Source organism: Nicotiana tomentosiformis, chromosome 1, assembly GCF_000390325.3.
Source record: "Nicotiana tomentosiformis chromosome 1, ASM39032v3, whole genome shotgun sequence".
Lineage (NCBI taxonomy): Eukaryota > Viridiplantae > Streptophyta > Magnoliopsida > Solanales > Solanaceae > Nicotiana > Nicotiana tomentosiformis.
The window spans coordinates 157,075,251-157,090,237 of NC_090812.1; the positions used below are offsets into that span (position 1 = coordinate 157,075,251).

General features: G+C 35.4%; 2 protein-coding genes and 1 long non-coding RNA gene across 6 annotated transcripts; 1 reads left to right on the top strand and 2 right to left on the bottom strand.

The window, feature by feature from the left end:
* Positions 1 to 165: 165 nt before the first annotated feature.
* LOC117280751 (uncharacterized) lies at positions 166 to 861 on the bottom strand. The gene has a single exon (XM_033660499.2). The coding sequence runs from the start codon at positions 859 to 861 to the stop codon at positions 166 to 168; it is 696 nt and encodes a 231-aa protein (XP_033516390.1).
* A 1,123-nt stretch (positions 862 to 1,984) lies between these two features.
* Positions 1,985 to 3,752, bottom strand: LOC138904144 (uncharacterized). Its single transcript, XR_011413381.1, has 2 exons — positions 3,502 to 3,752; positions 1,985 to 2,243 (listed from the first exon to the last, which is right to left on the bottom strand). It is a non-coding gene; the product is annotated as an uncharacterized lncRNA (long non-coding RNA).
* Positions 3,753 to 6,729: 2,977 nt separating this feature from the next.
* On the top strand, positions 6,730 to 13,499 carry LOC104113076 (splicing factor U2af small subunit B-like). Of its 4 annotated transcripts, XR_690158.4 has the most exons (7): positions 6,730 to 7,085; positions 10,442 to 10,528; positions 10,616 to 10,697; positions 10,897 to 11,023; positions 11,129 to 11,576; positions 11,689 to 11,721; positions 13,163 to 13,499. XR_690158.4 is itself a non-coding variant. In XM_009623169.4 (6 exons), exons 1-5 carry the CDS (start codon positions 6,849 to 6,851, stop codon positions 11,556 to 11,558), a joined length of 963 nt encoding a protein of 320 aa, XP_009621464.1. In that variant the 5' UTR covers positions 6,730 to 6,848; the 3' UTR covers positions 11,559 to 11,576; positions 11,689 to 13,499. The 4 variants fall into 4 exon arrangements, 2 of the variants coding, with proteins under 2 accessions (XP_009621464.1, XP_009621465.1); XR_690157.4 differs by having other exon boundaries at positions 11,129 to 11,721; XM_009623169.4 differs by having other exon boundaries at positions 11,689 to 13,499.
* Positions 13,500 to 14,987: the final 1,488 nt, after the last annotated feature.

Genomic DNA, 14,987 nt, shown 5'->3' on the forward strand with positions numbered 1-14,987 from the left:
AGCACATCGTGGCAAGGGTGGCCTCATCTGACTTGACTCACCCCTATACTGAGAACTAGAGGCCCTGGAACTCTGACTGGGCCCTGAATATGTGTAACGATCGAATCTCCTACTGGCAAACTGAGGAGGTGCACTAGACGATGGCTGGGCTAGATACCTCAGGTACTATTGTCGCTGACCACCTCGAAAGTCACTATAAGGACCTGAAGATATAGCTCTCTTACTCTGGCCCCTATAATGCTCACGATCAGCCCTTTTCTTCTGCTTACGCTCCTCTACACCCTGAGCGTATACCTGAATATGAGAAATATCTATGCTTGGCTGAAGTGAGACTAACATACAGTCATTAAGCAGGTGCGGCTCCAACCCCATCATGAACCGATTAACCCAATCCTCCTTCTTAGCTATAATAGTGGGAGCATACCTAGCCAGAGAATCAAACTGAATGATGTACTCCCGAACACTGATATTACCCTGTCGAAGGGTCAATAACCTATCAACTCTGGCCCGTCTAAGTTCTGGTGGAAGATAATGATGAAGAAAAGCCTCTGTAAACTCCTGCCATACCGCTGGAGGGTCATCCTCACCTATGGACAACTCCCAAGACTCATACCAATTAACTGCGACATCCCGAAGTCTATAGGAATCTAGCTCAACTAACTCAGTCGCAGTGTCCTTCATTACCCTCAAAGCCTTTTGTATCCTATCGATATATACCTGAGGGTCCTCGTTTGGATCTGATCTAGTTAATGCCGGAGGGAACAAATTAATGAAATCACGAACCCTCGCACTGATGGACCTATCTGTATGACCAATACCTACTTCCTGATGCCGAGATTGTGCAGCTACTAATTGAGTCATAGCTGAAGAGCATCTCTCATCTCCTGACCTGGCGTATCTGGCTGAGGAACTAAGTGTATAGGGGCAGGCGTTGGAGCTGGTGCCCCTCGGAGCTCCTCTAGAGAGGGCGGGGTATGTGAAGTCTAAGATGGAATCTCACTATTAGACTCTCCCCGAGCCTTGGTAACTCGTGGCGCTCGACTAGTAGTCTCGTTAGCCACGGACTTCCCTTATGAGCGGTTGTAGCCTTCGGAGACATCGCTGAAAACATAACATATCGTTAGGAAAATAAATCCTTATATCGCACGATCTAAGATAAGAAGAGAGGATAACATCTTATATGTCCTGTAGCCTCTTGTTTATAAATGTAGTTCATAACACAATCATAAACAAGACTCTACTAGACACGGTCTGTAGACAACCCTAGGACAGAACTGCTCTGATACTACTTTTGTCACGACCCAAACTGATGGGCCATGAAGAGTGCCCGAGCCTACCTATCGAACACCCTTATGCATATGTCTAAGATAAAACATGAAATAAGTGTAGGAAATGCATAATGTCTGACAGTAAACTACTGAATTGTGTGAATAACATATACAAGAAAACGTGCCCAAAAGACATATGTACATATATCAAGTAAGGAAAGAAACAAAAGGGTAAACATTTTCTTTACAGTTGCCCTAAAAACTAAAATTTGATTTATAATTTTGTTTTTGCTAAATCCCATACTATTGAGTTTGTAATCAATTTATAACTGAATTAGTAATAAAATTTGCCAAGTTTAGTAGGGTGGTTACAGAGATACTTTTAATAGCCACCTATTGGAACAACAAAAGATTTTACTAGAAAAATATTTAAATATGATTTTGTAAAGAGTTTGTTAATATGTAGCAAAATAAAAATTCTTTCAATTATCTATACTATACTAAAAGCACGAAGGCGTTTAACAAAATATCGTTCGCCTTTTTTATCCTTTAAAAATATATTTCACATGGGATAATGTCACGATCCAAAATTCTCACCTTCGGTACCATGACAGCGCCTAACATTTCACTTGCTAGGCAAGCCACTGTTAGAATAATTTTATCATTTTTGACAATTTATCTTAATTAAATAGTAAAGAAACCAACAAGCGAAATAATATCTGAATTTAAATGAGCAAATCAAAATAATACGATATCTAAATACCATCCCAGAACTGGAGTCACAAGTGCACGAGCTTCTAGAATAATACAAACAAGGGTCTGAATAAAATAAAGTTGTCTGAAAGAAAACACACACCTAAGATAAAGTAGAAAGGGACTTCAGAGTTGCGAACGTTGTGCAACTATATCTCAAGTCTCCTCTGATAGTTGAATCTGGGCAAATATATGGTACGCCGTTGGGACCAACTCTGATATCTGCACAAGAAATGCAGAATGTAGTATGCGTACAACCGACCACATGTATTTTGTAAGTGTCGAGCCTAACCTCGGTGAAGTATTGACGAGGCTAAGGCATGTCGCTTACATTAACTTGTACACTATACTAATAATAACAATAATAATAATAAAATAATAATAATAATAATAATAATAATAATAACAAGAATAAAAGTAAGATCGATAGATCATATCAATAATTGAAGTCAATTCAGCAGTCATAATCCCTCAATTAATTTCCATTGCAGCGTGCAACCCGCTCCAACAATATAAACTTAGAATAAAATCTGTTGCGGCGTGCAACCCGCTCCAACAATATAAACTTTCAATTAAATTCCGTTGCGGCGTGCAACCCGCTCCAACAATATAATTAAGTAACTCTTAAATGTAAAAATACTCCAATAAATATCATATTTAATAAGAAATTATTAGACAACAAAGCATACAACTATTATGATTTATTTAGAAAATAAGTAATGACAAGTAGCAATTAATTGTGAAAATCAAGGAGAAAATAGGAAATTTAATATGCTAAATGTCAAGTAGCAATTAAGACACATAATTCAAATAAGCATATAGTAATTATAGCATGAACTCAAAACATAATATTGGACAAGGAATATGAGAAAAATAATGAATGTAATAATTAATTCATGATTAAAATAATTTATGATTTTCAGATAATTATGCAAACAATCAATTTTGACGACATATAGGCACTTGTCACCGCCTACACGTCATTACAGATGAAATTCACTTAACAAATAATTCAAGGGTTCTATTCTCTAACTCAAAGTTAACCACGACACTTATCTCGCTTTGCAACCAAATTCAAGATTCCAAATTTTCAATAAAACTTTGCCCCGCAAAATCGTGTCCGAAAACTTCAAATCTAGTCATAAACAATTCAATATACTCAACAAAGAATCGTAGGAATTAATTTCATATGAAATTACTAATTTTCGGATAAAAATTCGAAATTTATTTTAAAAATCGACAGTGGGACCCACATTTCGAATCCCAAAAAAACTTACGAAATCCGAATACCCGTTCCGATACGAGTTCAACCATACAAAAATTATCGAATTCTGATATCGTATTAGCTTTCAAATCCTAAGTTTTCATTTTTGGAAAGTTTTACAAAAATTTCAATTTTCTTCCATCTAAATCCAAAATAAACGATGAATATAAGCATGAATTTATGAAATATAATCACTATATGATAAAGAACACTTACCCGGTTTGAAATTATGAAAAACTCCTTAGATCTTGGTGTTTCGTGGCTTTTGAAGTTGGGAGCTATGGAATTTTGGACGATGGAGCTCTCCTAATTTATCTAGTGTTTTCTTTTCTAGCCTCTCCATGTGAGTGGTTGTTTTCAATGAGTAAGAAAAGGGTAAAGTGAGTAGGTGTGCGTTTGTTACGAAGAGGAGATCAATTTTCTGCTCTATGTATTCACTCTGTCCGTTTCTATGTTCTAGCTCTCTCTGTTTTGTATGTGCAAATAAATTTTTCTGAAAATTATACGGATGGTTCGAGAAATGATAAATAGTGATTTTCGAATTATTAGAATAGAGAAATAAAAATTTAAATTAAAGATGATATTTTTTGTCATTACAGATAAAATAGTCATTTATTAATTTTTTTCATATTTAAACATAATCATTTTTTTATTTTTCTAATATTTAAAATTTCGAAATCAATTAAATTTTATATATTAAATTCTTCCTTACTAAGAGCACGTAATATAGCAGATTTTGTTTCCTTCGTCAAGGGACTTCCACTATTGAAATTTTCTTTTGGACCTTTTATTTTCTCCCTTAATTTTATTCTTTTACGGTGTATTTATATAAATTTATCTTCATTCGTTTACTTTTTGTTTGAGTATTTTTTTAAATCTATAATCAAGATTTGTTGCATCTAATTCAGTATCACATGTCTTCAGTATCATTTTTCATGTGTCCTATTTTAATCCTACAAGAGAGGATGAAGTGTCGGATAATATTAGTTTTGAGGTAAAAAATCTATGTATGTTCTGCCAATAAAAGTTCAAACATATTTCATTATTTTAGATATAATATTTATTTTTTTCTTTCAAATATTATTCTTGCACTTTTTGACAATTGTTTCCAATATAAAGAGGGCATTGTTATATATTTAATTTTCTTTTACTTGAAAAGTTTTTTTTAATTCCTAAAGTTCCGTAAGATTGGGAAATAATAGATGGATGAAATTTTAGCAAGGATGAAATTTTTCTAGATAAACGAAGGATGAAATTTTAGCAAACATGAGAAATTTTCTTAAATATTATTGGTTGGATTTTCGAGAAAATGAAAGGAGATGACAATTTAAACAGTTAAACAATTAGTTATGGTGTTTGGATTTCAAAATAATTAATCATTAAATTTCTGAAATTTAAAAAATGATAATTCCTTTAGCCAAAGCAAAGAAGTTCCTTCTCACCAAAAATAATAAAAAATTTACGGGTACAACATTCTCTTTATTGTCTCTCACAAAATGGAAGTCCGAATTACCATTCTTTATTCCAATTAAGCAACAAAGACAATCAATAACTATGAGTTTATAATTTCACGACAAAATAATTTATTATACCAGAGGGATACAAAAGAATGTGGTACACTTAACTGAATAGGAATAACATTCGTTATACTAAAGAATTTATACTTTTTTTTATAAAAAAAATTATTCGTTAATATAGGGTACGCGCACTGTACGTGTACCAATGCGCATACCTTAAGACTAGTATATTCAAAAAATGAAGGCAGCGCAAAATTTTCCGCATATACCTTTGTGTGGGAGATGCCTATTGGCACTAATAGACGGTAAACCTAATGGTTATAATTTATAATTGTAAGCTTTTTAGAATATTAGTACTATAATTATATTAGAATTATACGATTTAAAAATGACTTTAATAAGAATTATCGTATATATAGAGGGATTGAATTATTTTCTCTTAGGAAAACGAAAAAAATTGTCTCTTGGAGTAAAGGTGAAGAAATAAAAAAATGGAAGGAGTGAGACGGTGGCCGTGGGGTTCGAGAACCCACGCGCAATTCTGTGCAGAAAATCTAGTCTTCCCCTTTACCACTCGGGCAAACCACCTGACTTTTCGTTCAATGACAATATCTTATTAAAAGAGGTTACTTTTATTTTAATAAAAGACTTTGTAATAACAGAAAGTAAACTTTTTTTCAGTTCAAACAGACTTTAATAGTGGTATGGGTTCAATACAGGGGCGGCCCAATCTCATCGGAGGCCTAAAACAAAATCTTAATAAGAGGCTTTAATATATATATATATATATATATATATATTAATGAACATCGTTTTTAAAAAAATTAGACAAGTGAGGATGTGGAATTTACAAAAATGAGAACTTAGTGTTATAAAATACAGAAAATTAAATAAATTTAACGTTGATTGCATCACAACTTAAATGGGATAACGCAGAAAACATAAGTGACTCCTTTTTTTTTTAGTAAGTCCCTTTCTATATTTAGTAACAATTCAACTTTAGATTTTTTTTTTTTTACCATTAATGAGATGATTTCTAGCCCAAAAACTTCTATGATTTATTTAAGATTACAAGTTTCAAAGCCTTCCTTTATTTCATAAAATACATGTCCAGTCAAACACTTTCATATAAATTGGGACGGAGAGAGTATAATTTATGTAAGGAAAATAAATAATAAGTTAGATTATTAGATATAGTTGCGTGACCAACTAATGAATAGAGAAATATAATTAAGTAAAAAAAGTAAAATAAGATTGACAGAAAACTATTTTAGTTATATTAATTAGATGAAAAAATCGAGTTATTAAAAATTAATATGACAATAAAGAAATAAATTTATCAATAATAAAAAGAAAATTATATAAATAATATATTACTATATCTAGAGAAATACTAGTAATTTTGGGGCCCTTAAATATTTGGGGCCTAAAGCTTTAGGGTTGGGCCGCCCCTGGTTCAATATCGGAGGTTCAATATATTTAATCTTTTTTTGAAACAGATTAAGGGTTGTTTGGTACAAAAGAAAATATTTTATAATTATTTCATGTTTGGTTGATTTAAATATTTTATAAAATATTTTCTTTATAAATTTATTTTTCTTCAATTAAAGGAAAATGACTTCTATTAATAGGAAAGATAAAATATTTTTCATCTCTCTCAATCTTTAACATCTAAATGCTCACCCTATTCCACACCCTTGCGCCTACCCCTACCACCCCTCATCCCCCTAAACATTGCTACGATCCCTAGATCTTGACCTACCACCCTCTTTTGCCTTATTCATTTCGTCTTATATTGAATTTGTCTAAATTAATCAAACACCAAAAAATAAGTAAGAAAGTATTTTGGAAGTAAAACATTTTCCTTCCAACCAAACACACCCTAAGTAGTAGGAATAATAACTCAGCGCTTTAGAACTATCCAGAAGGAGCAGATGCGGAAACTTTCTTCTTTCCATATAAAAATTCTCCTCCTCCTCCATTTTCCTTCATTGATACCCAAAAAACCCTAGCAGAAGAGACTTATAACAATCCAATTCGGTAATAATGGCGGAGCACTTAGCATCGATTTTCGGTACAGAGAAAGACAGGGTGAATTGTCCATTTTACTTTAAAATTGGTGCATGTAGACATGGAGATCGTTGTTCTAGACTTCATACAAAGCCCAGTATTAGCCCAACGCTTCTCCTTTCGAATATGTATCAAAGGCCCGATATGATTACTCCTGGTGTTGATGTTCATGGTCAGCCCATTGATCCTCGCAAAATGCAGGAACATTTTGAGGTAAAAACAATTATGAAATTTTTTACTACTTGTTTGTAGATTTTATTTAGTTATTTTGTGGTTTATTGAAATGGAGGCGTGGTTGGTCAGTTGATATGTAGTGATCTTATTGTTTTTAGAACTAGCAAAATGTCTGCTCGTTTGCGTATTTTATTTGAATTATTTGCTATGCTTTAGCAAAATGTGGTCGAATAGAGGGACAATTATAAACAATTTATATAGTCGACCTCAACTAGTTTGAGAATGAGTAACAGTAAAGTAAAAGATCCATTTTTTTTCTTCTGATTTTTAATGGTCGACCCTTGCTGGATTTCATTGAGTTATTTTGTGATTTATTGTAATGTTCTGAGGAATTGATATAGAGGATCTATATGGTTAATTAGTTCGGGATGAAGTTGTAGTTGATTTATTAAATGATTGATTTCTAAATATTATTAATGAATCCATTAATTATCTTATGTTTTCTTAAGATTATTAATGAATTCATTAAGTTATCTTATGTTTTAGTGAATTGAGTCCGACAGAGAGGAACATATATTGAGTATTTATATGCAGGAACTTTTTGAGGTAAAAAATCAAAATTATCAAATTTTCTGCTTGTTTGTGGATTTTATGGAGTTATTTTCCTGTTTAGTTAAACGGGTCCAAATAGAGCAGAATTGATGTAGAGGAGTAAGATTGAGGTGTAGTTGATTAATTAAGTGATTATTTTTTGTGATCTTTTTAAGTAGAGAAGAGTAGAGGGTGGGCCAACTATCCTCCGAGCTTCAAACTGTGTGCTACTGGCCCTCGGGATTTCTCGGTTATCAAATAAATAAATATAGAAGGGTTCACTTAGCAGACCCAAAGTACTATGAGATTGAAGCATAGTTGATTAATTGATTGATTGATATTCTATGATCTATATGATTTTAAAAATTGTGAATTTTTCTGCTTGTTAATGAATTTCTTTTATTTATGATTCAGCAGAAAATATAATGAACTTCTAGTACTTTTTATTTTTATTTTTATAATATTAGCCTGAAATGAGTTTGTATGGAGTAATATGGTCAATGAGAATTCATATAGCCAAATCCGACTTGTTTGTGATTGAGGCATAGGTGTTGTTTGTTTGAATAGAAGGGAATGGATGCAGGGGATTTACGTACTCGACTTAAACTAGTCTATCGGATTTAGGCATAGCTGGTCAATTAAATGATCAATTTTTTGTGATTTTACTATGGTGACTTTGCAAATCATGCTGGATTTGATTGAGATGTTTTATGAATTAGTGAAATGGGTAACAGAAGAGGGATATAGAGGATTTATATGGTTAAGCTCAATTAGTTTGGGATTGCAGTGCTGCTGATATAATAAATGATTGATTATTTATGATTGGCCCTTGCGAACTGATTTGGGTTCATTGAGGTTTTGGTAGTGATACAGGTCCGAATTAAGAGGAACAGATATAGAGGAGTTATATGGTCGAACTGAGTTAGTTTGGGTTGGGGTTTAGTTGATTAATTGATATTTTACGAATTGGATATTTCAATTCTGGAACATTTTGAAGTAAAGCTAGGAAATCTTTTTGCTCATTTCTGGATTTCTTTCAGTTATATTATGATTTAGTGAAACGGGTCTGTATAATGTGGAGCAGGATATAGAATTATTGATATACTTGGCTTCAACTACTTTTGGCTGAGGCTTATTTGATTACTTGAGTGATCAATTAACGTTTGATGATTTGGATGTTTTTTGGGATTGGAGTTACAAAATGAGTTTTTAGCCAAAACTGTCCCTTATGTTTGGGGTAAGTTTAACTTTGTCCTTTATCTATTGCCCTGAGCACTTATTGTCCTTTAAGTTTGCTAAACTTGAGCAGGTTTAGTCAATTTAAGAGTTTTTAGCCAAAATTGTCCCTTATATTTGGGGGTAAGTCTAACTTTGTCCTTTATCTATTGCCCCGAGCACTTATTGTCCTTTAAGTTTGCTAATTTTGAGAAGGTTTAGTCCACTTAACAAAAGACCCAAACTGGTGGGTAAAAAAACTTTCAGTACTGAAATTTTGCAGAACCGATGTAATGAACCTAAACCTGTTTAATGGGTCGGGTTGACCCGGTTCCGGCCCGGCCCGTTGGAAGGGGTCCGGGTAGGGTTGGGTTTGGGGGGTTAGGGGGTAGGTCCGTATATATTTTTTTACTGGTTAACCGGATCGGTCAAACCCGGTCAATGAAAGTTACTTTTGAACTGGTTAATCGGACCGGCCCGACCCGGTTCAACGACTATTTTTTTAAAATTATCACACTTGTTTCTACAATCTTAAAGGTGACAAAGGGGTGGGCCGAGCCCTTAGGCCCGGAACCGTTCCGGTTCAATTTTTCATCGGATGGGCCCGGACTAGTTAAGCCCGATTTTAAAAACTTGGCAACCGGCCAGGATTGGTGACCAACCGGTCACTATTTTTCTCAACCGGGTCGGTCCGGTTAACCGGTTCAACAGTAATTTTCATTGACCGGGTTTGAACGGTCCGATTAATCGGTAAAACAATATATACGGATTAACTCCCAAATCCCCCAAACTCAGCCCTACCCGTCCCTTTCCACCAGTCCGGGCCGGTCCGATTTACTACCGGTCTAGGCCGGTCCGGAACCGGGTCAATCCGACCCGTTAAACAGGTTTTAGGTTTACTACATTGGTTCTGCAAAATTTGAGTACTGAAAGTTTTTTTACTCACTAGTTTGGGTCTTTTGTTAAGTGGACTAAACCTGCTCAAGATTAGCAAACTTAAAGGACAATAAGTGCTCAGGGCAATAGATAAAGGACAAAGTTAGACTTACCCCCAAACATAAGGGACAATTTTGGCTAAAAACTCTTAAATGGACTAAACCTGCTCAAGTTTAGCAAACTTAAAGGACAATAAGTGCTCAGGGCAATAGATAAAGGACAAAGTTAAACTTACCCCAAAACATAAGGGACAATTTTGGCTAAAAACTCTTACAGAATCCTCAGAAAACTAGCTTAATTTTTCTGCTTGTCTGCCCATTTAAGTTGGTTATTTTAAGAATTAGTGAAATATGCCCGAATAGAGCGAAGCAGACGTAGAATATTTATATCGATGATCCCAAGTGGTTTGGGACTGAGATGGTGTTGATTAATTGATTGAGTAATGATTTGTGATTTGGATGTTTCTAGGCTTGGAGTTGCCTAATCCCTAAAGAACTAGCAAATTTGTCACTTCTTTTCCATAATCCTATGAATATTAGAATAAAAAAGACTGACTTTGTGAACTGGTTCATGCTTCATGTTTTGGTAATGTTTTATCGGTGGGTCATTAGTCGGATGTTTTGAGGCATATGCTTATTATGGTGTTGTTACAGGATTTTTATGAAGATTTATTTGAAGAATTGAACAAGTACGGAGAGATTGAGAGCCTGAATGTTTGTGATAATTTGGCGGACCACATGGTAAGCTATCTGTGCTTTTGTTGGATTTATTCCACTGATTTAGATTATTGGTAAGCATTTTATTTTTTGCATTATGTGTGCATGCAGGTGGGCAATGTTTATGTTCAGTTTAGAGAAGAAGAGCAGGCTTCAAATGCTCTTAAGAATCTTACAGGAAGATTTTATGCTGGTAACTTTCTCATTTAACTAATGCTTTCCTTGTAGAAGTATTGGACTAAGTGGGATTTCTTAAGATGGTAAAAAGGCTGAGAACCAGTTTGTCTGTATTATGGTTAATGGGCTTGTCAACACCTATTATTTAGTTTTTTTCCTGGTTTAGATATTTCAAAGTATGATCCTCAAACTTCTGCTGGTAATAAAAACTGCAGGGAGGCCCATCATTGTTGATTTCTCTCCTGTAACTGATTTCCGTGAAGCCACCTGTAGACAGTACGAAGAGAACAGCTGCAACCGTGGTGGATATTGCAACTTTATGCATCTTAAGAGGATCGGCAGGTTACTGCTATTCACTTTGTTTGGAGAACTTGTTAACCATTTGTTCAGTGTCTTACAAATTGAATTGTTGCTGACTTTTATCCTTTTTATGCTGACAATTTTTAGGGAGCTGAGACACCAGTTGTTTGGGAGGTACAGGAGAAGGCACAGTCGAAGCCGAAGCAGAAGTCGAAGTCCTTACAGGCATCGTAGCTATGACGAGCGCTCTCACAGGAGTCATAGTAGAAAGTATGATGATAGAGATTATTATCATGAGAGCCGGAGTAGGAGGCATACTACAAGTCCTGGACATAGGAGGGGTAGGAGCAGGAGCCCTCGTGGCAGGAGGGATCGAAGTCCAACTCGGGATAGTAGTGAAGAGAGGCGCGCAAGAATAGAGCAGTGGAACAGGGAAAAAGAAGAGGCAGAACTTACTAGCAAGACCAATGCAGTTGGTATTAATTACAACGACGAAAGCAACGAGCATGGATATGCACAAAATGGTAATGGGTATAATTATCAGCAGCCATCACTACAGGATGGTTATGGAAACTAATGAGTATATCCTGGATAGGTTGGTTCCTTGTTTCTTATGGTTGATCTTTTGATTTCTCCCAAAAGTCATTGTCTTTTAGGAAAGGCCACCTGCCATGAGATATACCTTACTACCATTTTCCACTGTGCAGGTGGTGCAGGTTTTCAATTCTGTGCTATCAAATGTGAAATTTCAACCCTTGTTTTATGCTTTTCTGGTTCTCACATGTTGTTCTGTGCATTATGCATTTTATCTGTCATATCATTACCCTTGTAACCTTTCTGCCACTTCTCCTGCCAAAATTTTATTTTGGTCGTCCTTCCTTCAGTTCGTTACTTCGTCCTATGAAGCTCTTTGCTTGTTCATGTCTTTTGACAAACTTGTCCTTTTTTTGCTTTGTGGCTGTCTGGAACAGTTTTTGGTTATTAATTCTGATCTGTTGGGAGTTCAGTAATAAGTATTCTTTAAGGTCTAAGAGTAACGTTTCTGATTTGACATTATAATGGTCATAAATTAAAATTACATTAGAGTTCTGTAATATTTCTGGCCCATTCTAATTCTCACCATCCATATCCATTATTATGTGACGAGAAGATGTTTTATATGGTTATATTATTGGAAGAACATTTTTAAATTACAGAAAATTAGTATGAGTGTAGTAAGTCTACGTGTACCTCATAGTATACTGGTTAATACTAAGTACTAACCATAATTTATATATTTTTGTCAAATACACATAATGATATTACTCCCTGAGTACTTGAGATGCTTATTTGTTGTAGGTTCTTTCGGTCAGCCTATCACTTATATGTACTGTCACGCTACTGTAACCTTATCCAGTTGAGTCAATGCTTGTTCCCTAATGTTAGTCCTGGAAGTGTCTGTACGTGATTGTTACATAAACGAAATGTCTGAATTGCTCATAGAATTGCCTAGTAGGACAATATATTGTAAAGTTTTGCTTTTCAAGAGCTTTATCTTTTACTCCCTTTGTTTCATTTACTCGGTATCTAATTGAGCACGGAGTTTAGAAAAGAAATAAGGACTTTTGGTATATACCAAAGGTTCTCTTAGAAAGATGTCACTCTTTCTGTAACAAACTAAAATGAAAGAAGTGTTATAACAAATGGAACCAAAGGAGATTATTCTAAGCCTACCATTTTCACCTCACACACTTTTCCATGATTATTAGGACTTCCCGATCAGATTTCCATTGGTATCATATATCATTGAATTGATTCAGATTTGTGCAAATTCTATGCCATTTTAAAGTTTTTTGTCCTAAGTCTTTTTCTTGGTTGTCCATCCCAAGTGTTTCTTTCATCTTCTTGGGGGTTGTCCTCTTTTTTGGTTTAGGGGTCTGTTTAAGAATGTCTTGTAATGAGAACCGCATGCATTGATAATATATTAAAATTATCTTGCAAATGTGTTAATGCTTGTATATGCAGTCAGGTTCCTTGACCAGAGCACATCCAGGCTAGTTGCTTTCCCAACTATTCTTTGTTTTGAAATTTGCTTTCGGAAGTTAGTCTTACATGTTTTATGAGTTTTGCAGATCCAGGTTTCCCTGCATATAAGGACTAAGAGCATGATTTTAATTACAACTTACCATGAACTGTGTACAGGTGGTTGGATCTAACTCAGAGGAATTGTCCCAACATGTTTGCTTTAACAGGCATTTGCAGGAAAGAGATGGAAGAATTTTTAAAGGCTTCTCCTAAGTGAGTATTTTAATTCTTGTTCTGTCTAATTATGGAGTAATGCAGCTTAGGAATAGGCCATTGTGGGTATTGCATTTTCCATGACTCTATGATGTGGATCTGGTAAACTTGTTATGTCTAGAAGACTTCTATTAGCCATGTCTATGACAAGTGTTAGACTTGTTGGAGACTCTCTTGAAGGTTTTAGCAACATAGTTTGTAACTTTTTCTTTTTAAATAGTATCTTGATGTTGTTTAGTCATTTCATCTATTTTACAGTGATGCGGTCTATTATTAGTAATATAATGTCCAGTTTGTGTTTGAAAGTTTTGCTTGCTTGGTGCATGCGTACTGTTACGCGGCGCCTTCCTGAGATTTCTTGGAAGGGCGACGTAAGGCTAAGCAACCGATGTTAGTGCGATTATTGTCTGCCAATTGAGGTCCCCTCCGTACGCTAGACGAGATTGTCAGTGCCGTACGGGAAAATCAATGTCATGAGCAATTGAGAGAACTGAAATGAGCAATTGAGATTGAAGGTTGATTGCATTAATGAATGAAAGCTATTACAAAAGGCTACACGGCGTCGAGGGGGATAGACCAATATAGAGAAATGTTTGCTTGCTTTGAATGTTTGAATGCTTGATCCCCTAATAATGCTTAAAAAAATAAATCAAAATTATATGACTTGACCTATCTAAGCTATAGAAGCACATTGAAAGTAAATGAAGTAAAACTACTCTATATTTACAATGAAAAGGACTTAGTTTTCTACAAAGTAGAAATAGGTCCGTTGGCGGTAACTTTGTCTTTAGCATCAGGGTCTGCGTGTGTGGTGTTGTCGGCGCGCGCGACACTATTTGCATCTGCCTGCGGTGGGGCGCTGGCACTTGGCATCAGGGTCTGCGCGCGGCGCTGTTAAAATCTGCATGCGGTTGGGCGCTAGCGAGGCATCAAGATCTGCGCGCGCGACACTGTTGGCATCATCATGGTCTGTGCGTGCGGCACTGTTGGTATCTGTCAGCCGCTGGGTGCTGGTGAGGACTATCGATGGGGCGACAGAGGCACATGCGCGCTTGTCACTTGGCGTTGCTGAGACCACAGAGCCGACCGTGGCGCTGGACGTTGGAAGGCTTGCCAGGACGCCACGGGGTGCGTCCAAGGGGTCATGGGGCGTGGTTGGAAAGCGGCCCATGACAATACCTCTGTCTTTAGATCCACATATGTTTAGTTCGGTTTTGCCCTGTCATGCATCTAGGATTTGAATTTTATGGAGTTCAAATTTATAATTCTACCATCTCAATCTGATTAACTGGGTTCAAAATCTATTATTTGTACATATTTAGTTGATGTTTAACACATACATTATGAGTTTAGATGAACCCATAGGTTTTTCATTGGATACGCCTCTGAAGGAGCAAGAGATTTTTATATCAGTATAGACAGAAATCAATTGGACGTCGTAGTTCATTAGGATGTCTTCAATGATATGAAAGTATTTCCAAGTATACAATAGCCTAATAATATAGGGACTGAGAAAAGATTGATAAGCGTAAGGTGCCGTTTATTCGGTTTGTGACATTGTTTGATGCATGGCAATTTTGACTTGTTGAATATGCACTTCAGGCCAGTAAAATGGGAATGGAAGAGTAATAAGATACGTCTCAAGTACTTCTCAAAGTGCAAAATTAACCATTAGGTTTTTGCTATATACTCCAATTTTTATCGGTATGAGGAGAAACACTGCATTGGC

Coding starts and splice junctions, on each gene's coding strand:
- LOC117280751 (XM_033660499.2), bottom strand. CDS start 861: ATGACTCAATTAGTAGCTGCACAATCTCGGCATCAGGAAGTAGGTATT.
- LOC104113076 (XM_009623169.4), top strand. CDS start 6,849: ATGGCGGAGCACTTAGCATCGATTTTCGGTACAGAGAAAGACAGGGTG. Junction 10,529..10,615: donor ATAATTTGGCGGACCACATG/GTAAGCTATCTG, acceptor GTGTGCATGCAG/GTGGGCAATGTTTATGTTCA. Junction 11,024..11,128: donor CATCTTAAGAGGATCGGCAG/GTTACTGCTATT, acceptor GACAATTTTTAG/GGAGCTGAGACACCAGTTGT.